Source organism: Medicago truncatula, chromosome 1 (genome assembly GCF_003473485.1).
Source record: "Medicago truncatula cultivar Jemalong A17 chromosome 1, MtrunA17r5.0-ANR, whole genome shotgun sequence".
Lineage (NCBI taxonomy): Eukaryota > Viridiplantae > Streptophyta > Magnoliopsida > Fabales > Fabaceae > Medicago > Medicago truncatula.
The window spans coordinates 51,916,894-51,939,795 of record NC_053042.1 but is presented as its reverse complement, the minus strand read 5'-3'; the positions used below and the strand labels follow the sequence as shown (position 1 = coordinate 51,939,795).

The following is a 22,902-nucleotide window of genomic DNA, read 5'->3' as shown; positions in this document are numbered from 1 at the left end:
TAGAGAGCACCACGTTGAAGCATTCCCCACACGTCTTGCCAAATCAAACTGGGTCACGAGAATATATACTTCCTAGAAACTAGAAAGAGTACATTTGTTGTTGCACTCATTCCTTCATAGTGTAAAAAGAACCAGTCTGGCCAAACATATTACTAATTAAGTAATCGAAATTAATCTGAACTTATTAGGTCATAATACTAATAATACATCTTTATATATTGGTGTAATTTGGATAATTATAGTAACACGTCGATAAACTTTCTTATAAGCTTACGGAATCAAGAAGCAATCTTCCTAATGGATGAATGAATAAGTGTTAACAACACTCCTCTAACGTTATCTTTTTAATCCCTCTTATTGTGTAAAATTTATACGACCCTACTAAATATTTTAGAAATGTATCAAAGCGTCAGAACTTGCCTAAATTTCTTCCAATAAAAGCATAAATGCTTAGAAAAAGTGTTAAATTGTTGTTGGCAGCCCGTCACTGCTCATAATAAATGAACTCTTTATCTATACAAATTTGACTAAGAAATTAAGGTTAATCTAGCTTGGTTGAATGTATATTGTGATTACTTTTTAGTCGAATAAACAAAAATTTAAAAATAAAGTCTTATGTTTTTCTATACCGGTCTTATATGGTTGCTTTAAATTGATTGTGTGGCATGAAAAAATAGCGGTATAGTGTAAAACGGTTTTACAGTGACAGTGTACAACCATTAAATTATATTTTCTGAATAGAGCTTTGTCTTGGTTATCTATTTGGACCTACCCTAAGTCCAATCCTCTATATTTTTATATTAATTACGAGTTTCTGTTGCCAAATCAAAATAATCTACAGTCGAGAATACAAGATTCTGGATAGTGGCGGATACATTACACACAAAGACTTAGTAGTATTAGTGGGTAGATAGATAGATTTGCCAACCCAATAACAAGTGTCCTTAGCCACAAGATAAAGCGGTTGTAAATTCGGTATAATGATACAAACATGTGCATTAAAGGCAGGAACCACATGGGAAGGTTTCGGTTCAACCCACCTTACCCATTATCCTAAGATGACCCTTCACAACTAATTAGTATGTGTAATGTAGTCCTTCATTACTACTCTCTTTTTTGTTTGTCCTCTAATTTTTTTAATTTCACTTAAAATATATGAGTGGATATAGAAGATTTTTTATAACAAGATACTAATAGTTAGTGTTAGTAAGCCTACTCTAAATCTCCAATTATAAGGTCATTAGTGTTGGAGACAGATCATTTAAGCTGTCAAAATGACTTTCACAGGAACAATTAAACATGCACATTTCCTTTCCTTGTGTCCCTGCGTTGTTCACGCGGCATGCAGTGTATGTTTTGGGTCCAAAGAAAACCCCTCACAATTTTGGTTATTTAATGGGAGAAAGACTTGACCCAATCCAATTAATCTTATTAGGGTTTATTTTACCACCACATATATTTTACATAAAAATATATATGGAGCATTTTTAGGATATACTAGTTTCGACTCTCTTAAGGGCTTTAAGTTTATAAGAATTCATTATGGCTCCGAAATTTGTATGATTTTTCTTTCCGTGACCTACATTATGGCTCTGGAAGTTTGACATTGTAATTTGGTTTGGGTGATTTTCTTTTGCAATTATATGAAATGAATCATTTTTGTTAACATATTTTATTTTGACTTGTTCAAAAAAATTATTCGTCAAAGATAAAGTTCATAAAAATTAAATTGATTATATAACCATTTCTGAGAATATCGATATGCATTCAATAAAAGAATTTTATAATTTTTATACCTTATTAAGATATTTGAGTTCAATAATAAAGATTTTAAAAGTCATAAGAGTATATATTATATAGATTTATAATTAAACTATTGTAGTTTATTCTTCTTCTTTTTGACGGGGTAATGTAATTTGTTCTTTTGAAATGTAATGATATATGCATATCATATCATAATCATAATTATTAGAAATGTCAAATTTTATAATTTTAACATGATTTCCTTAAAAACATAACATTAGCATAATTTAAATTCAGTTTTCCATCAAAAAAATTTAGGAAGATCCAAGATTCCAAGTCTTTTACACTTGGTAATACTAGTAATCTTTACAAATATGAGAAAGATTATTTTTTGAAGCAGAGGAATTTCATATTATCGTGTGTGTGCACAAAATGTAGAGTGTGGAGTATTGCGACCAAGAAGTCAATAACTTTTAATCAAGTCGAGTCGGATCAAAATCAAGTAATTTTGTTACTCTTACTTTTTAATTTTTTGACAAGTCAATATTATCAAGTTTCTTATAATAATGCCATATTTTTTTCTTGCACGTATAAAAGAAGTCTCTAATCATTCAGAATAGTGATTTAATTAAAGGCTTTTTTTTTTTTTTTGAGGAAATTAATTAATTAAAGGCTTTTGAAAGTGAATAATGTAAAAGTAGAATCAATAAACAAATTGTTAGATTGAATGGATGAGTATGAAGTAAAAGATTCCAAAAGCAATCAACAAATTTTGTCGTCTGTACAACAGATAGAGTTGTTAATCGAGAAGTAGAAACAAAATCTGAACCTAATCCCAATTACCCTAATCCAATTTAAAATAAAAACAAGAAATGAAGAAAACTAGCTAGCTAGAAGAATATGTGCGATTCTTCATATTCAATGAACTAATAAGCAAACAAATTCAATCCATCAAATAACGGTGTATCAGTAAACTACACCGTTTCATCATTGTCTTCACCAGAAAATAAACGTGGCCTTTTGGCTGTTACCGGCAACGGACTTTCTACCTCTTGTTCATTGATTCCGGCGAGATTAACATTAACCTTGTTCTTCTTGGAATCTCCACCGCCGAATCCAACCGGAGACCAGAATTCAGTGAGAGGCGCTGGTAAATTGAGGTCAAATCCACGGTGGCTGATGGAGGAGGACGCGGCGCCGGCGTCGGAGACTGTAATTCCACTGCTGTTACTGTTATTATGATTATGGTTGTTGTTGATGACTCCTTCATAGTGGCATCGTTTGTGTCCACCAAGAGCTTGACCGGTAGGAAAACTCTTGTGACAAATGGAACACTCATGCATCTTACTGGTTGAGACGGAAACAGAGATGGTCTCGTTGACGGTTGTGGATTGGTTTTCCGATGAAGATTTGCGGTGGCTGGCTTTGTGACCACCAAGTGCTTGATAAGATGGAAAAGCTTTGTTGCAAACACTGCACTTGTGATTGAGCTTCAACGGTGATGATTGAATTTGGTTGTTGCTTTGTGAGAGCATGATGAGACAGAGAGCAAGATATTCTTCTTCAGTGGGTGGGTTACCAATACCAATACGCGGTCGTTTTGATCGTTTCTTTTTAACCAAAGACTCACGTTCTTGATTTTCTTCTTGTTTGAAACGTGGGAATGGAATAGGAATAGTAGTAGTAGCTCCTGTGGGAGAAGAATTAAGAGTTTGTAATTCTAAAGCCATCAAGTATAGTAGTTGAGGATAGAAAATGAGTTTTTGTTGTTGAGTGATGATGAATGAGAATGTTGAGAGGGGAAGGGGGGGTTTATATAGGGAAGTGAAGTGAAGTGATTGAGTTGGTGACTTGGTGAGGGGGGAAAAAGATAGTGAAGTCGGTCAACTAATGAATTGGATGAATGACTTTTTCAAAGTCAAATCAAAACTAGTTATGTTAATGCTTTGCTTTGCTTGCTACTACGTGATACGTCTGCGCTACCTTTTCTTTTTCTCTCTCTCTCTCTCTTTCTAGGTGAATCATGTCATCAGTGATGTATGTGTGAAGTGAACTACTACTAGTAAATTACTAATTACTTACCATCAACCCCCCAAACAAGAGTAGTGGGAATATGATCACAAAATCTTCATTTTACTACCTTTTAACTAATTATTTCAAATACCATTGAAAATTTTATTCAATGTTTTGCTTTAAATGTAACTATCAACATTTTTATGTTATTGGAGGACTAATTTTGTGCAGTGTTACTTAGACAACTATCTCGTTTAATTATGATTTTAATCAACGCAGTTATATTATACAATTGAATTTTTATTTTAGCAAATATAATATTTTTAATCTTTAATGTTATGGATGGTTCAATTAAATTATGTCACTTCATCCAACAAGTCTATAGTAAAGATTAAAAGCGATAGTTATTAAATTTGCAAGGATTTGAATCCAAATCAAATAACTTACGAAAACTAAGAATAATTTGAATATTTGATCAAATAAAAGAATGGATTAAAATCAAATAATAGTTCTTGAACTTAACTTAGCCCATGTTTGATTACCTGGTGAAAAAGCAAAAACGTGCGTTCATCTATTTAAAAGTGATTTTCTTGTGTTTGGTTATCCTCAACCTCTCCAACAACATTGTAGTTTTGCTTTTCGAAATTAATTTTAGGAGAAGCTCCAATCTCTAACTTCTTGAAATCGATTCTCTCAACCTGACATAAGGAGTCAATCAATTTCCCCTTTTTCCCTTGTACATACGAGTGAAAAGGTTTTGATACAAAGGTTTAAAAAATGTGTCATTCTTTTGTTTGAGGTTCTCCTTTGCAGTTGCAGTGATTCTTTTCTATTATTTTTATGGGTTTTACAATGAAATTGTATATACCCCATAGCAGTGGGTAGATGTAGATTGGCCATGTTGAAGACGAACATGTCAATAAATTGATAAGTAACGAAGATAGAGGGAGAGATGCATTGCATGACTCAATTAAGTGGGTCTTCTTTTTTCTTTTCTTTTTTACAAAATAAGAGGGGTTTAAATCCAAAAAAATATGACACTATATGGCACATATACTCCTTTAAAAAAATATGACACATATATTAATGTTGTTTTTGTAATTTGAAATTACGATAGAGCTTTGAAACTATTACCGGGGTGAGTCACGACAGAGCTTTAAGACGTTTCGCGGCACTACCTAAGTTGTGCAAGGTAGACTAGCAACCGCGCCGTCTCCAGGATAAAACAGCCCAGATTCTTTCTGTACGATTAAAGGCTGCATTGCCAGAAATCGCTCGAGAATAACACCTCAATATGGTTTCAAAAAACCACTCTTATATGGTACGTAGACCACTCGGTAAACCAAAGAAGGAGGAAGAAAAGAACGGTTCGTCAACACAAACCGAGGGAGATGAGAAGGGGAGAAAACCAGAGAAGAGGATTCGATTCTCGGTTTTGTAGTGAAGAATCCCATTTCCGAGGTCTCTATTTATAGAGAGGATTTGACCTGGTTTTCTCCACCGACCCGGTTCGCGACCCAGTAACGGTAACCCACGATGTGAAAACGTGGAGCTGAAGCTTGCGCGTGTGAAAACGTGAGACTTGGTCTCAGCGTGCAGGATTCTCGGAGCAAAAAATAAAAGGTTATTTTTTTCTTTTTCTGAGCACCAAAAAATATATTTCTTTAAGGCCCAGCCGGCGGCGGCGTCGCGCGTGTGTCTTATATAATTTTTGGCTAGCGCTCACTCCGTTCACAAAAGTGGGTACCCCAAGGGCACACCCTTGGAAGTGATATCGCACATATATAAACACTACTAGAGTGTGTGATCTACCCAATGTGGGACATAAAAATTTTAATTCACACTTTACACTAGTTTCTACATCCTTGTGTTTACATTCCAAAGTCTCCACATAACAACTAGTATACTCCAAGTTTTTGCCAATGTACACTATTGTTCCAACATATTAAAACCCATTTTAGTCATTTAACCATCATGAATCAATTTTAACACAAATATCCAAACAATAATTTCATACAAATCCCTTTTATAATAAAGGTATCCAAATATAAAAACATCGCCAAACCAAACACACACTTAATTGTTAGGGTTATAATTCAAAGATACCTCAACTTATTCACTTTAATTTCTAATAACTACTAAGCTAAACAAAAAAAAATTGGTTGTCGATAAAACATTTTTGTTTTTGTTATCAACCGATAAAAATTAAAGGAATAATGACAGGTGTGGATGGATATGTATCGACGTGGTTGTGCCAATCAGAATTTTCGTTTCTTAGTCCGTTTGTCATACGGTATTTTTTTGGTACAAGTTATAACACGGTTTTTATTCATAAAAATAATAATTTTCTGTAGTATAAAGGTTTTTTGAATATTTCTTTTTTTGTTTGGTGGTTTCTTTTTGAATATTACTACTATTACCGGTGTAACTGGGATTTTCAGTCAAGAATTTGGGATTATTAATTAGAATTAGAAAACGTGTGAATCTTGGGTTGTGCCTCTCATTATTGCCAGCTTGGTCTTTAAAATGTCAACGAAAATATCCTGACTAGTTCACAAGAGTGATTCAAGTTTTTTATTTCATTTGTTGATGATAACCAAATCATGAAAATGCTATTTACTACCGTTTATTCTTCGAATGATTTTAATTTTTCCTTGATAATATTCGATTTTATTGGTTGATTAATGATAATTGAATATGTTATATAAATATTTTTTTTTGGTGTGCATCTTAAATGAATTTTATCCTTTTAAAACGTCAAATTTATCTAGTTTTTATTGATAATCTCAAAATTAAATGTTTTAATTTTTTCTTTGATAAATTTTGATTAATAAAAGATATAATATATTTTGATCTTTTGAAACATTGAAATGTAATCCAATTTTTTCCTCGCAAGTTCGTTTTACATCTTATTTGAGATACTTTCATACACTTAATTGTGATCATCTTTTTTGAGACTTTCTTTTATCTATTTTATTTTGAATTTGTAGACATTGAAACAAATACTACAAAATCATATACACAACACAAGTGTGAAATATGAGGTGCATCTTAGATGAAGGTCTTCAATCTAATGGTATGTGCATTGTCAAGTTGAAGTAGGCATATGAACATTTTATGACTCAATGAACCATTGAACTTTTTTTTTATTACAATATTATTTTGGTGAAGAAATTACAAATAAAGTATTTTCTCACGTTTTTCAGAACATATATATATTCTTTATTTTCAAATTTCATTAAATGAGAAATTAGACTTGAATAATGTAATAAATTTTAACTTTAATTTTATGAAATAAAATCTTGTATATATTAAATAGAATATATAAATAATATATTAATTTTTTTAGGGAATATTGAATAATATACTGTTGTGATGACTACCTTTTTCTGAATCTAATGACAAGAGCATTCGTAATAACTTTTTCTGATTCAAGTATTTTTAATTTTTATGATGATAATGTCGTTCAATTTATTAAATATATCTTTCTAATTTTTATGGTCCTCTAAATTTTAATATCTTAAAGATATTTTAAGAAGTAGTACTATTTAAAATAGTTAAAAACACGTTTAAAATATTTGCTAAAATAATCGCACAACATTTCCTTTGAATGCACAGATGCATGAACACAACTTTTACATCCGCATCCAACCTAGTGTTGGTAGAGTGAAGGACTGGTATTATTAATAGTGGAATAATTTTTGGTATAAGAGTATATAGTGTTGGAATATGATTCAAAAAGAACCATATATACTAAAAAAAAAAAAAAAAAAAGAAGACATAATTGACCGTATTCAGATTATTTTGTTTTATGGAACAAATACATACTGACTCACTTTTATTATATAATTAATAATAATAACACGAGAAAGAAAATATGAAGTAGATAGAGATGCCTCGTGGCAATGATAAAGGCTAGACCAAAATGTATAAAATCCTTGCACGTCATGGCTTTGATCATGATCAAATATATTGGCTTTCGTTGTTTGACTGTGACCACTTCACTCCTCACTCATCGTTGTTCATTCGTGTGCATTTATCTACTGTTCACAAACTAACCTCACTTCACGCCACCTTTGCTTATTAGTAGTAGATCTTTCCAGTGCAATTCACACAAATCATGTTGAATGGATATTTGTAAAGATATTTTAAAACTCAACTTAAAAAATTAACGTATTGAACTGATTTGATTGGTAGCAAATAAGTTTTACACTATTTGATTGTAAAAGAGAATATTTGTTATTACTTTCCTTTTTAAAGAGCATAACTGCGACACGTACATAATATTGAAAATGGGAAATTATACATATCGATCCTCCCTCAGATTTTAAGTTGTTCTTTAATCATTTAAAAATTAAAACATAAACACTATACACTTCGGTTCCTTAAAAAAAATCATGTTTTTTATTCCTTTAAGTCACAAAGATTGTTCATTTTGATCTTAATTAGTGTTTAAATATTGAATATGTTGACCTTCTTTTTTATTTGTCACTAGACAATCAAAATATCTAACAATTATACTATAAGAGCCTAAAATTTCTAATCTTTAAGTTAAGCAAATAATAGAAATCTTTGGTCATTTATTAGCCTATTACCACTTTTTTTTTGAATTATCTCTTCAAGTCCTGAGAAGAGAAAATATCACAAGCAAAATAATTAACAATATCATCAATGAATGATCAATGAGTCATTTTTCTCGATTGAAATTGCGTGTTTTGCATGCATTTTTTTCAAAGAAAACACATATGTGCATTAATATGTTATATAGTAGTATATACTAAGTTCTAGAACCATACATTTGTAGAAATATTGAAAGGGTTTCACCAAAAAAGAAAGACAAATGAAGAGGAGTATGTGTGTACGTGATATTTTTATACACAAGAAACAAAGAAAAGAAATGAAACGTGTAAAGTGATAAGTGTTAAAAAGAGTGAAGAGTAGAGAAGAGAAGAGTGTGGTTGTGGAAGTGTGGAAGAGAGAGTAGTTGCTTCACCGACGCAATAAAAAAAAGTGTGGCGAATACTGACACGCAACACATATCAGCTCTTCTTATTTATGACACGTTGCTTCCATCTGTCTATTCCACATCTTCACCATGACCAACAAACTTTATCTCCGTTCCATAATAACCGAGCCATTTGCAAAAAAAATTGCTCTGAAATAACTTAGTCATTTCACTTTTCAATACAATATTAATTACTTTTTTCTTTTTATAACTTTAATTAATATTACTTTTATCATTCTCAATTCAATATATTCCACTTTACATTTATGATAGTGGAGGATGCATCAATACTTATCAAGTGCACTTAAAACTATTTTTATCCCTCCTTCATTTATACATTTTTCTTTTTTTCAAAACACAATGCTCACCCCGCACAAGGTGTGCAAGGGGGGATCATCGGTAAAATATTTACAAAGTTATGATGCCAACAACATAGCACCACCAAAACCACCTAGTTACAACATAGCACCCATACAATGAATAGGGTGTTGGCACCAATCATGATAAGAAAAAGCAAAAGCCATATGTTTAGACCTCAACCATAAAAAAGATAAACGTTTTACTATTTCTATGAGGTTGAAAGATTCAGAACCGGTATTTTGAAAAACATGATTATTCTTTTCCTTCCAAATCACCCAAATAGTGGCAAACCAAATAACCCTGAAAAAAGAATAAGTGAGAAGAGGCATTCCCGCCATCTTAGTGAACTGAAAACAGTGTTGTCGAATTTCACCAGCATACACAAAAGAAATACCTAACCAATTGCTTACAAGAGCCCACAAAATACCAGCCATAGAACAATGCAGAAAAAGACGCTCCGCCGACTCTAGTGAATCACACCCAAACACACAAGACGTGTCAGCCGAATTTAAAACGCCCGAAGCTCTAAGTTGTCCTTAGTTGGAATGCGATTACGAAGTAGACGCCACACCAACAAATATACCTTTGAGGGAATAAGCTTATGCCAAACATCATCAACATAAGACATGTTCACCAAAGCGCCATTGCTTGTCAAAAAAGTGTAGACTCTCTTCACTGAATAACCATGAATGGGATCTAACAGCCACTGCCATTTGTCATGAGCAATTTCCTGCAAAATAATGTTAGCTAATAACAAAGAACACTCTTTCAAAGAATCCTCCTCCCACGCAAACAAACGACGTCTCCATCCCCATGCCCTTCCATCAAACCCCCAACCACGCCTCTCCATATCCCTCACCGTACTCTCCTTTTCCATCGTCAAATTGAAAAGACGAGGAAACCTCCTCCGTAACGGTAAATCCCCAATCCACTTATCATACCAAAATAATGTATTTCGTCCATCCCCTACCACCCTACTCACATTACTTTCGAACCAATTTCCTCCTCCCACACCTAACCCTTCACGGATATGACACACCATTTTCCACCAAGCCGATGATAATCTACCCCCCTCCCTAATACGACCACCCTCTTCACCATACTTGGCTTTCAACACTCTATACCACAACTCATCCCTCTCCGTTAGCATTCTCCAACACCATTTACCCAACAGAGAAACATTAAAAGCTCCCATCCTCCTTACCCCCAAACCCCCTTCCGCCTTAGATAAACAAATCGTATCCCATTTAATCCAAGCTATTTTCCTATTTTCCTCACCACCCCCCCAAAAAAAACTTTTAAATATAGATTCAATAGAAGAAATAATACCTGCAGGGGCTTTGAAAAAGGAAAGAAAGTAAACCGGAAGAGAGGACAAGACAACTTTGAGAAGAACCAGACGGCCACCAATAGATAGAAGTTTGTTGTTCCATGACGACAGGCGACCCACAATACGATCAATGACAGGTTTCCAAAAGCTCAATTTTCTTGGGTCCCCACCAATGGGCACTCCCAAATAAACAAAAGTAAAATTACCTCTACAACAATTCATCAACGCCGAAGCCTCCACTAACCAAGAATCAGAGATGTTCACTCCCGTTAACATACTTTTGTGGAAATTAACTTTAAGACCAGATATCTCCTCAAACAAGAGCAACACCGCCATCATAGTTCGCACATTCAGCCAACATTTTTCACCAATGATAAGAGTGTCATCCGCAAACTGAAGGTGTGTGACACGGACCTCACTCCCGTTTCCAACACCAAAACTGTGATACATATCAGTCCCCACCACCGCATTCATCAAAACAGTAAATCCTTCAGCAGCCAGTAAAAATAAGAAAGGTGATAGGGGTCCCCTTGGCGAAGACCACGCTTAATCTGAAATTCCTCCGTAGGACTCCCATTTACAAGGATCGATGCCATTGCTGTCCCAACACACTCATTTATCCATTTCCGCCAAAGTGTTGGAAAATTCATATTTACCATAACCGCATCTAGATAATTCAAGTCAACCGAGTCATATGCCTTTTCGAAATCAACTTTAAACATAAGCAACTCCTTGTTAGATTTTCGAGCCTCATCAACAACCTCATTGGCTATCAGGATCCCATCTAAGATTTGTTTCCCTTTGACAAAAGTCGACTGAGAATCTGAAACCACACTTCCAATAATATAACGAACGTGTGAAATGAGCTTTTGGCTTAGTTAATCCGAGACGGAGGGAGTACCATCTTTCTTTATATGAAAATACTAAAGAATGCCCTTAAGACATTCGTTAAGAGGACAAGCACGGGAAATAAAATACTTTTTTGATCAAATGTATAGATTTTATATTGTGTTATCTTAAAGTTATAAGTGTGATTATAATTTAAATTTTATATGGAAAAAAATATCATCTTAATTTTGTATATATTTTGAAATATATAAACATTGCACATAACGATTAAACTATTTGGATTTATACTTATATTAATTATTTGTAGTATAAGATGTACTCATTGTTAAACTTAGCATATGTAATATTTTTGCAAAAATACTCCGACGCACTGTATATTATTATTTGTTGACATAATGTATTTTATTAATCATAAAAACTAAAAAAATTGTATTTTTTTATATAACAGTAAGTGTCAGATGTATACACCTAGTCTGTGAATGCAAACGTTAAATTTTTTACGGGTGTGTATAAAGATAGTTTGGGCTACAGAAACGTCGATTGTTATTTGTTTTTATTTTTTACAAAACCAATGGTCTAATGTAAATATTATATTTTGGGGTAACAAAGATGTAAAAAAAAAAGTTTCGCATACTGTTATACCTAAAAAGTGCATCAATTAAAAGTCAATGGCAGGAGGATATGCTTATATAGAAATTGCATGTCTTGTAATGACCAATACATAGACATGGCAACGGGTCGGACCGGAGGCGGGTTTGAGTATCCCCGTCCCCGTCCCCGTTTCCATGCACCCGCCCCCGTCCCCAAACCATATCAGGGGTAAAAATTGAACACCCAACCCCACCCTCAATGGGGATGGTCTCCCGGCTCCACCACCACCCCCACCCGCGAAAACTTTATTTTTTATAAAATATTTAAAAAATGCATATTTTTTCATTTTTTCATAAAATTTAAGAAAGAACGTTTTCATTTTTTCTAATATATTAAAATAGGTTGGTGCTTATGGAAATAAGATTATAAAATTCAAGAAAGAAAGTTTTAAAAAGCGGGTGTGGGGCGGGGGTAAACATTCCCCACACCCGCCCCCGCCCATGTACTAAAACTCCAAATTTCCCCCACACCCGTACCAATGATCATACTTTTTGAAAAACTTCACGATACACAACATTTGTGGTCTCCTTGCAAACATTATTATCTTCATCCAAGATGAGCAGCTTCAAACCTTTTCTAGAAGTAACTCGAGATACAGCGACATAGAGTTGTCCATGCGTGAACACGGGCTTAGGAAGATAAACTCCCACTCGAGATAAAGATTGACCCTAACTTTTTTTTTATTGTCATTGCAAAACAAAGCGTCAATCGAAATTGCATGCACCTGAATTTCAAGTGTAGTCCTGGATCACTCGGAATAAGATTCATCTTGTGAATGAATACCCTGGTACCTGCCATTTCTCCTGTAATTACGGTAGCAACTATCGTGCTCTTCCCTAGATGTGTAACTGCCGGCCTTGTACCATTACACAGTCCATTGGCCTGATCGATGTTTCTTATGAGCATAGCCGCACATCCCACCCTTGGTTTCAACCGGTGAATTGGAATTTCAGAGCTCTTAATACCATTAAGAAATTCTATTGTGAAATACTCGCTTTGGACATCAAAGTTTTCACCCGATCGACAAACAGAATCAGAGCTTAAATACTCTTTCTCTTCGCCTGGAATCAGCGACATCATATATTCGTTAACATGCTCAACTGAATCAAGCGTTGGTGCGAGTATTCCTCTTTCTTGGAAAAATAGAGGGTCGCCAAGGTTATCATTCAAATCGGGATACACAAAGTCTATAAGTGTATTAAAATAATTTTAAAAATATGTATTAAAATTATTTTTAAATATTTTAATTTTTAGGACATTTTTAAAAATTATTAAAATTATGTATTAAAAAACAAAAACCTAAAAACAAAAACCTAAAAATTATTTTTAAAAATGTATTAAAAATATTTTTAAATATTTTAATTTTTAGGACATTTTTAAAAATTATTAAAATTATGTATTAAAATTAAAATATGTATTAAAATTATGTATTAAAATTATTTTAAAAAAAAATTATGTATTAAAATCATTTTTAAAGTTTTAAAAATTATTTTTTTAATTAAAAAAATATGAAAATAAATTCAAAATTTATTAAAAAATTTGTTTTAAAAATGTCCCTGGCCCCACTTCGCTGGTGATGTGGCAACGTTTTGGGCCACGTGGCAGTTGCTGACTGTGCAACTTCTGCCACGTGGCAGTCCACATAATTTTAAAACAAATTTGTTAAAATAATTTAAAATAATTCACAACAAAGTGCATGTTGTAGTGATTATAAGCGGGTCTCTCCGGTTCAAACCAAAATACCGTTTTCCCGCCCAGAGCAACACAACATCAAAACTCTCTTTCTATCATCCAACCGTCACTCCCATTCTAAAATTCCCTCTCTCTCTAAGCTTCTGCTCCTGAAGTTGGAGCTCTCTCTCTCTCTCTCTCTCTCTCTAGATTGTAGCTTCTCTCATCCTCTCTTATCTTCTTTATTGGTGAGTTTTTTTTCCCCAATCAATCTTTGAATCTTTGGAAATAACATACACTTGTTAACACAAATCATATGGTTCTTGAATTGATCAATTAGGTTTTTGTTTTTTTTCTGCTTTGGAAATATACACATGCGTGAATCTTACACTTGTTTTTTTTATTTTTTTTAACAGTTTCTTGTGAATCTATGAATCTGACAATTGCGAGTCTTGTGCTTTTGTAGTATTATCGCGTTATCTAATCTTTTCATATAGAACATTGATTATTGCGTTATCTTTTTCAATTGACAATATACACGTTGGTGAATGAATCTATAAATCGATGAATTTTGTTAAACACGATAATCGTCATTTGATTTTTCATCATTTCTTTTGCGATTGATTTTTTATTCTTTATTGATTTTTCAGTTGGCTTAACTCACTCAAGTGTAATCTTGTCCTCTTCAATTCAAGGTAAATTTTTAATTTATGTGCTGCATAAGGTTCTGAATGGAAAATGATTTCCATCCTTGTTTATAGGCAGAGCAGGTTCTGAATGTAATGATTAACGATCACATTATCTCCTTGTTATCAAATTTCTGCTAAAAATGGCCTGTGGCATGGCGGACTTTGTGCTAGCGGGCATAGTCTACCATGACTATTATACCCGGCTTGTTCCACCATATGCAGAAGCTCCATGTTTATAAGCCAGATTTTTCGCCAGATACCTTAATCCGCCTTTTGCTTATGATAACTTTGCTCTAGCTGAGATTTACATTGTGTTGTTAATTGTGGAAATTTTATATGATAGAAATGTCTAACTTTTCATAAACTAAAATAGCTAATCCCCTCCTTATTCTAATGGATCATTACTATTGTATATGGTGTTGAAAATTAAAAGAAAAAAAATCCACAACTTTACATTTGTTAAGATACTAGAATTTGTTGTAGTATGGAGTAATTTGTGATTCTTAATAACCAGCTATTGTATTATGTTCATCTTTTCCAAGTTTGTTTCTTCGCAATTGAACATCTATGGGGTGTTTTATTTAATTTTATTTGTATAATTTCAGATGCACAAAAAATGGGCTTTGAAATATCGACTAGAACAAAATGGGGATCAGCTCCTTGAGGCCCCAGATGTTAACGCTGAGATTATCCCAAATGCAGCCATTGATCAGCCCCTTGAGGTCCCAAATGTGAACCCTGAGATCAAAAATGCAGCCGATGATCATTCCCCTGAGATCATTGATGTCCCCTCTGAGCTCATTGATGTCAATGTTGATATGCCTAATGCATTTAATAAGAAGAGGTCTCTAGAGGCGGGTGAGGACGACTCGGACTATGAGCCAAACAAAAGAGGCCGTAACGATGATGTTGATTCATCACAAGAGATCAAGGACACAGACTCAGACACCGATTCATTGCAGGTAAGCAAGAGCGCAGATGCAGACACCGCAGGAGGCTCAAAGGCTGGATCACTTTATACGAATGAACAAAGTGATGGCTTAGAATATGCAATTGACAAATATAGAAAACTTGGGCTCAAAATTGGTCCTGAAATGTGGAAACGTATTAGGTCGGATCGAGATTATTCCACTTTACTAAAAGGTCGGACTGACAGTTCTTTTCGAAACAGACATAGGTCTAACATAGAGAAAGGGAGAATTCCTCCTATTAAGAAGGAAAATGAAATTTTTGAGAAGCATGGGTTGGACATTGCTGCACACAGAAAGATGATCCAAGAGAAGGATAAGAGGAATGAGGAAAAGGTGGAGAAGGAAAATGAAAATTGTGAGAAGCATGGGTTGGACATTGCTGCATACAGAAAGATAAACCAAGAGGAGAATAAGAGGAATGAGGAAAAGGTGGAGAAGGAAAATGAAAATTCTGAGAAGTATGGGTTGGACATTGCTGCTATTAGAAAGGTGATCCAAGAGGAAAATAAGATCAATCAATCAGTTATTGCCAAGGAGGTCACAAATTCTGTTATTAACAAACTCGCTCCTGAGTTTGATGGGACGATTCATAAGGCTGTAAACAAGACACTTGGAAGCCTTTTCACTAGTCTGTCCAAGGTTTATTCTGAGAAGTGATGATGTGGTGCTTAATGTTCTTGCTTCATGAAACTTTTTTGCTGTAACATTACCACTTGAAGATGTGGTAAGGTTTACCATGCTATGTGAATCTTGTCTTTGCTTGTAAGTTGTAACTAATACTCTTCTAAATCCATTTTCAATACTTAGTTTTCATGTACACGTTAAAGTACAATTTAGTAGTTTACAGTATATGTGTATTACTGTCAACAAGTATGTCAATTTTGATAAATGGATAAATGGACAGACATGTATAGTCTAACCTTTGAAAAGTGGCAAGGTTGGATAAGTAGACGCGTTTCCTTCAACTTTCTCGCATGCGCATCATTAATCCAGGTTACATTTTTTTGTTTTGTTTTTGAGGGGACCTTCTTAGCTTGTTATTTGAGAAATACGATGCTTTTCTTAGGATTGTTGCATTAAGACATTGTTTATACCTCAGTTTTGAGTTTTGCACCTAAATGAAGTAAAAATGAATAAATCGGTCTTTAAACTACTACTTCTTAAATTACTAGTCCTTTTAAGTTAGTTCATAAAGTATATACATACAATAATCGGTCTTTAAAGTATATAAAATTCGCCGATATTGTTCTTAATAATACGATGATATGTGCTAAATTGATAAATTTGTATACGTTTTAAGGACTTGTTCTTGATATTACGATGATATGAACTAAATTGATAAAAAAATTATGCACTTTCGGTACTTAACCGATAAATTTTATATATTTTAGGCATCACTCATCATATTTATATAGTTTATGGACTAATTTAAAAATAAAATTATACACAAACAAAAAAATAAACCATCAATTTAATCCTTTAATTATCACACTCTCCTAGTTTTTAAAAAATATAGTAAATGTGTCAAAAAAAATTATAATAATAATTAAATACATACCAAGCAGTGATTATCTTTATAAATCGATTAACATTCATCAAATTAGTTTCTGTATAAGATTATTTTCATTAGGGTAAGAGTTGTTGGTTTGACTAGTCGTTGTGAACTCTTGATCAATCAATTAACAATCATCCAAGTAGGTTGGATCGAAGATTCTTGTCGTTAAGGTGATAGTTGTAAGCTTTATTAGTCGATGAAAAGTTGGATTAGTCATTGAGCATTCATAGCGTAAATATTTTGATTACCATAATTCTTTCAGTTATGGTAAGAGTTGTGAGTTTGATCAGTCGTGCTGATCTTTGAATTAGTTTAGGTCAATGAATCTTGTCATTAGGGTGAGACTTGTAAGCTTGGTTGGTGGATAAAAAAAGTTTGATTAGTCATTGAACGTTCATCCAAGTACTTTGACTCCAAGATTCTTTCAGTTAGAGTAAGAGTTGCGAGTTCACATTTACAAATAAGCTTAATTTGTTCACATTTGCAAACAACATAATAAGGTTAATGCAGGACCTATTGTCAACGCCACAAAACTGTCATATAGCACTATGTATATCTTGATTAATTTGTTCACATTTTCTGTTCTTTAATTGATTATTTTTTCACGTTATCTAGATTAGTGAGCATTCATGACATCATTTTGTAGCAGTTTTTATATCTATTTATTTTCGCGTTAAATAAATAATGGCTTGGGAAATCCTTTACAAATAAGGTTATTTTTTTTAGTTTGAGTTAAGCTGAAAGAAGCTTTTTTTGATTAAGAATTGAGTCGTAACTTTAATATCATTTTTTCCATTGCATTGCATATATTTTCTTACTATCAATTTTAGTTTTTATGACAAAGACAAAAGTGAAAATAGACATGTTTCAAGACATAATGATTTTTTTTTAAGGCCAGAACATGTTGTAATTGTCATTGATAGAATTAGAACAAATGGTGTGTCATTATGCAACTTTGAAAGGAATGACAATAGTTTTAGGTGGTGATTTCAGGCAGATATTGCCTGTTGTCCGAAAAGGAACGAGACAGGATATTGTTGATGCCTCAATCAATTCATCAAAGATATGTGTTTATTGTAATTTGTTGAGGCTTACTGTTGATATGAGATTGGGTGCATCTTTGGTACCTGCAGAGCAGGAAGAAATTCCTAATTTTGACAAGTGAATACTCTCAACTTGAGACGACAACGACGCTTCAGATGAGAATGGGGAAATGAAGGTAGAAATTCCTGAAGATTTACTCATATCGAACACAACAAATCCGCTGATGTCACTTATAGACTTTGTGTATCCCGATTTGAATGATAACCTTGGCGACCCTCTATTTTTAGGACATTTTTAGGACATTTTTAAAAATAATTTTAAAAATATGTATTAAAATTATTTTTAAATATTTTAATTTTTAGGACATTTTTAAAAATTATTAAAATTATGTATTAAAAAACAAAAACCTAAAAACAAAAACCTAAAAATTATTTTTAAAAATGTATTAAAAATATTTTTAAATATTTTAATTTTTAGGACATTTTTAAAAATTATTAAAATTATGTATTAAAATTAAAATATGTATTAAAATTATGTATTAAAATTATTTTAAAAAAAAATTATGTATTAAAATCATTTTTAAAGTTTTAAAAATTATTTTTTTTAATTAAAAAAATATGAAAATAAATTCAAAATTTATTAAAAAAATTTGTTTTAAAAATGTCCCTGGCCCCACTTCGCTGGTGATGTGGCAACGTTTTGGGCCACGTGGCAGTTGCTGACTGTGCAACTTCTGCCACGTGGCAGTCCACATAATTTTAAAACAAATTTGTTAAAATAATTTAAAATAATTCACAACAAAGTGCATGTTGTAGTGATTATAAGCGGGTCTCTCCGGTTCAAACCAAAATACCGTTTTCCCGCCCAGAGCAACACAACATCAAAACTCTCTTTCTATCATCCAACCGTCACTCCCATTCTAAAATTCCCTCTCTCTCTAAGCTTCTGCTCCTGAAGTTGGAGCTCTCTCTCTCTCTCTCTCTCTCTCTAGATTGTAGCTTCTCTCATCCTCTCTTATCTTCTTTATTGGTGAGTTTTTTTTCCCCAATCAATCTTTGAATCTTTGGAAATAACATACACTTGTTAACACAAATCATATGGTTCTTGAATTGATCAATTAGGTTTTTGTTTTTTTTCTGCTTTGGAAATATACACATGCGTGAATCTTACACTTGTTTTTTTTATTTTTTTTAACAGTTTCTTGTGAATCTATGAATCTGACAATTGCGAGTCTTGTGCTTTTGTAGTATTATCGCGTTATCTAATCTTTTCATATAGAACATTGATTATCGCGTTATCTTTTTCAATTGACAATATACACGTTGGTGAATGAATCTATAAATCGATGAATTTTGTTAAACACGATAATTGTCATTTGATTTTTCATCATTTCTTTTGCGATTGATTTTTTATTCTTTATTGATTTTTCAGTTGGCTTAACTCACTCAAGTGTAATCTTGTCCTCTTCAATTCAAGGTAAATTTTTAATTTATGTGCTGCATAAGGTTCTGAATGGAAAATGATTTCCATCCTTGTTTATAGGCAGAGCAGGTTCTGAATGTAATGATTAACGATCACATTATCTCCTTGTTATCAAATTTCTGCTAAAAATGGCCTGTGGCATGGCGGACTTTGTGCTAGCGGGCATAGTCTACCATGACTATTATACCCGGCTTGTTCCACCATATGCAGAAGCTCCATGTTTATAAGCCAGATTTTTCGCCAGATACCTTAATCCGCCTTTTGCTTATGATAACTTTGCTCTAGCTGAGATTTACATTGTGTTGTTAATTGTGGAAATTTTATATGATAGAAATGTCTAACTTTTCATAAACTAAAATAGCTAATCCCCTCCTTATTCTAATGGATCATTACTATTGTATATGGTGTTGAAAATTAAAAGAAAAAAAATCCACAACTTTACATTTGTTAAGATACTAGAATTTGTTGTAGTATGGAGTAATTTGTGATTCTTAATAACCAGCTATTGTATTATGTTCATCTTTTCCAAGTTTGTTTCTTCGCAATTGAACATCTATGGGGTGTTTTATTTAATTTTATTTGTATAATTTCAGATGCACAAAAAATGGGCTTTGAAATATCGACTAGAACAAAATGGGGATCAGCTCCTTGAGGCCCCAGATGTTAACGCTGAGATTATCCCAAATGCAGCCATTGATCAGCCCCTTGAGGTCCCAAATGTGAACCCTGAGATCAAAAATGCAGCCGATGATCATTCCCCTGAGATCATTGATGTCCCCTCTGAGCTCATTGATGTCAATGTTGATATGCCTAATGCATTTAATAAGAAGAGGTCTCTAGAGGCGGGTGAGGACGACTCGGACTATGAGCCAAACAAAAGAGGCCGTAACGATGATGTTGATTCATCACAAGAGATCAAGGACACAGACTCAGACACCGATTCATTGCAGGTAAGCAAGAGCGCAGATGCAGACACCGCAGGAGGCTCAAAGGCTGGATCACTTTATACGAATGAACAAAGTGATGGCTTAGAATATGCAATTGACAAATATAGAAAACTTGGGCTCAAAATTGGTCCTGAAATGTGGAAACGTATTAGGTCGGATCGAGATTATTCCACTTTACTAAAAGGTCGGACTGACAGTTCTTTTCGAAACAGACATAGGTCTAACATAGAGAAAGGGAGAATTCCTCCTATTAAGAAGGAAAATGAAATTTTTGAGAAGCATGGGTTGGACATTGCTGCACACAGAAAGATGATCCAAGAGAAGGATAAGAGGAATGAGGAAAAGGTGGAGAAGGAAAATGAAAATTGTGAGAAGCATGGGTTGGACATTGCTGCATACAGAAAGATAAACCAAGAGGAGAATAAGAGGAATGAGGAAAAGGTGGAGAAGGAAAATGAAAATTCTGAGAAGTATGGGTTGGACATTGCTGCTATTAGAAAGGTGATCCAAGAGGAAAATAAGATCAATCAATCAGTTATTGCCAAGGAGGTCACAAATTCTGTTATTAACAAACTCGCTCCTGAGTTTGATGGGACGATTCATAAGGCTGTAAACAAGACACTTGGAAGCCTTTTCACTAGTCTGTCCAAGGTTTATTCTGAGAAGTGATGATGTGGTGCTTAATGTTCTTGCTTCATGAAACTTTTTTGCTGTAACATTACCACTTGAAGATGTGGTAAGGTTTACCATGCTATGTGAATCTTGTCTTTGCTTGTAAGTTGTAACTAATACTCTTCTAAATCCATTTTCAATACTTAGTTTTCATGTACACGTTAAAGTACAATTTAGTAGTTTACAGTATATGTGTATTACTGTCAACAAGTATGTCAATTTTGATAAATGGATAAATGGACAGACATGTATAGTCTAACCTTTGAAAAGTGGCAAGGTTGGATAAGTAAGACACGTTTCCTTCAACTTTTTTTTTTTTTTAGGGGACCTTCTTAGCTTGTTATTTGAGAAATACGATGCTTTTCTTAGGATTGTTGCATTAAGATATTGTTTATACCTCAGTTTTGAGTTTTGCACCTAAATGAACTAAAAATGAATAAATCGGTCTTTATAGTACTACTTCTTAAATTACTAGTCCTTTTAAGTTAGTTCATAAAGTATATACATACAATAATCGGTCTTTAAAGTATATAAAATTCGTCGATATTGTTCTTGATAATACGATGATATGTACTAAATTGATAAATTTGTATACGTTTTAAGGACTTGTTCTTGATATTACGATGATATGAACTAAATTGATAAAAAAATTATGCACTTTCAGTACTTAACCGATAAATTTTATATATTTTAGGCATCACTCATCATATTTATATAGTTTATGGACTAATTTAAAAATAAAATTATATACAAACAAAAAAATAAACCATCAATTTAATCCTTTAATTATCACACTCTCCTAGTTTTTAAACAATGTAAATGAATAAACCATTCTTAAACTATCATCATCTTTCTAACGTAGTCCTTAAACTATATAAGTATAATAAATAGTTTCATATGATAAGTAGTCTCTAAAATATGTGAAATTTGTCAATTAATCCCTAAAATATATAAAAATCAGTTCAGATAGTCTATAATATCTTGTCTCTAACAAGTAGCGTCAAGAAATATAAACAATTGTTAAAAAAAAAACAATTAAATGAAGGGTAAAACTTAAAGAAAAAAATGTTACATCAAAACACAATATTTTATTTTATATAATATATCGAAATAAGGTTTTTTTTTTCTTTTTATAGTGTTAGATATTGTTGCTATTATTGTGGATCATTCCAATTTCAATGAGATTTAATTAAATTTTCAATTGATAATTTAAATAATTTTATAAAAATTATAAAATAGTTAAATATGAAGTAGAAAATCGAGGAAAAAATGCAACTCAAAAGACCGTATAACACTTTACTACTCATTTCACCTAAATTTCTTAAATTTTTTTATCAACTCATGAGCTAAGCTCAAGAGACTCTAATTTTTAAACTTTATGTATGTATTATATCCATGTTTATATGTGTACATGCGTATGTATATATATACACATACCTCGAAGTCATCAACTTAATTTCGTAAAAAAAAAAAAAAAAAGTAATATAACGCGCACCCAAATGTCAGTCACAGTATTCTAGTTTGTATTATTTTCATTGCTGCTCGGCCTATGATTTGCAGGCTCAAATGAAGTGTCCTACCAAACATTTGCTTCTCTTTTTCCCGAAGGATCTTAAATACTGCTCTTGTTAGATCAACTAAAATACTGATTCCATTGATTTGTTAAATATTATTTGGTTGAATATATATGATATATATTTTGATGGGTGCTAGAATATTTATTTTGTGATCAATGAATATTGAATATCACATGATGAGTGTGCTTGAATAATGAAGCATATAGTTAAATGAATTCATGATGGATGAACCATTCAACTTTTTATGAAAGGTTATAGTTTGATACTTTGTCACAACTTATAACCTTACATAAAAGGATAGGTTCCCTCTCCACTTTCTTTATAAATATATGTTTTGGGACAT

At 32.8% G+C, this 22,902-nt stretch overlaps 3 protein-coding genes across 3 annotated transcripts; 2 read left to right on the top strand and 1 right to left on the bottom strand.

Moving 5' to 3' along the window:
* Positions 1-2,466: 2,466 nt before the first annotated feature.
* Positions 2,467-3,539, bottom strand: LOC11411695 (zinc finger protein ZAT10). Its single transcript, XM_039829990.1, has 2 exons — positions 2,670-3,539; positions 2,467-2,625 (listed from the first exon to the last, which is right to left on the bottom strand). The coding sequence occupies exon 1, from the start codon at positions 3,471-3,473 to the stop codon at positions 2,718-2,720; it is 756 nt and encodes a 251-aa protein (XP_039685924.1). The 5' UTR covers positions 3,474-3,539; the 3' UTR covers positions 2,467-2,625; positions 2,670-2,717.
* A 10,173-nt stretch (positions 3,540-13,712) lies between these two features.
* LOC11414703 (titin homolog) lies at positions 13,713-16,325 on the top strand. Its single transcript, XM_003592453.4, has 3 exons — positions 13,713-13,870; positions 14,273-14,317; positions 14,917-16,325. The coding sequence occupies exon 3, from the start codon at positions 14,917-14,919 to the stop codon at positions 15,937-15,939; it is 1,023 nt and encodes a 340-aa protein (XP_003592501.2). The 5' UTR covers positions 13,713-13,870; positions 14,273-14,317; the 3' UTR covers positions 15,940-16,325.
* A 2,425-nt stretch (positions 16,326-18,750) lies between these two features.
* Positions 18,751-21,256, top strand: LOC11409035 (titin homolog). The gene is made up of 3 exons (XM_003592451.4): positions 18,751-18,910; positions 19,313-19,357; positions 19,957-21,256. Exon 3 carries the CDS (start codon positions 19,957-19,959, stop codon positions 20,977-20,979), a length of 1,023 nt encoding a protein of 340 aa, XP_003592499.2. The 5' UTR covers positions 18,751-18,910; positions 19,313-19,357; the 3' UTR covers positions 20,980-21,256.
* Positions 21,257-22,902: the final 1,646 nt, after the last annotated feature.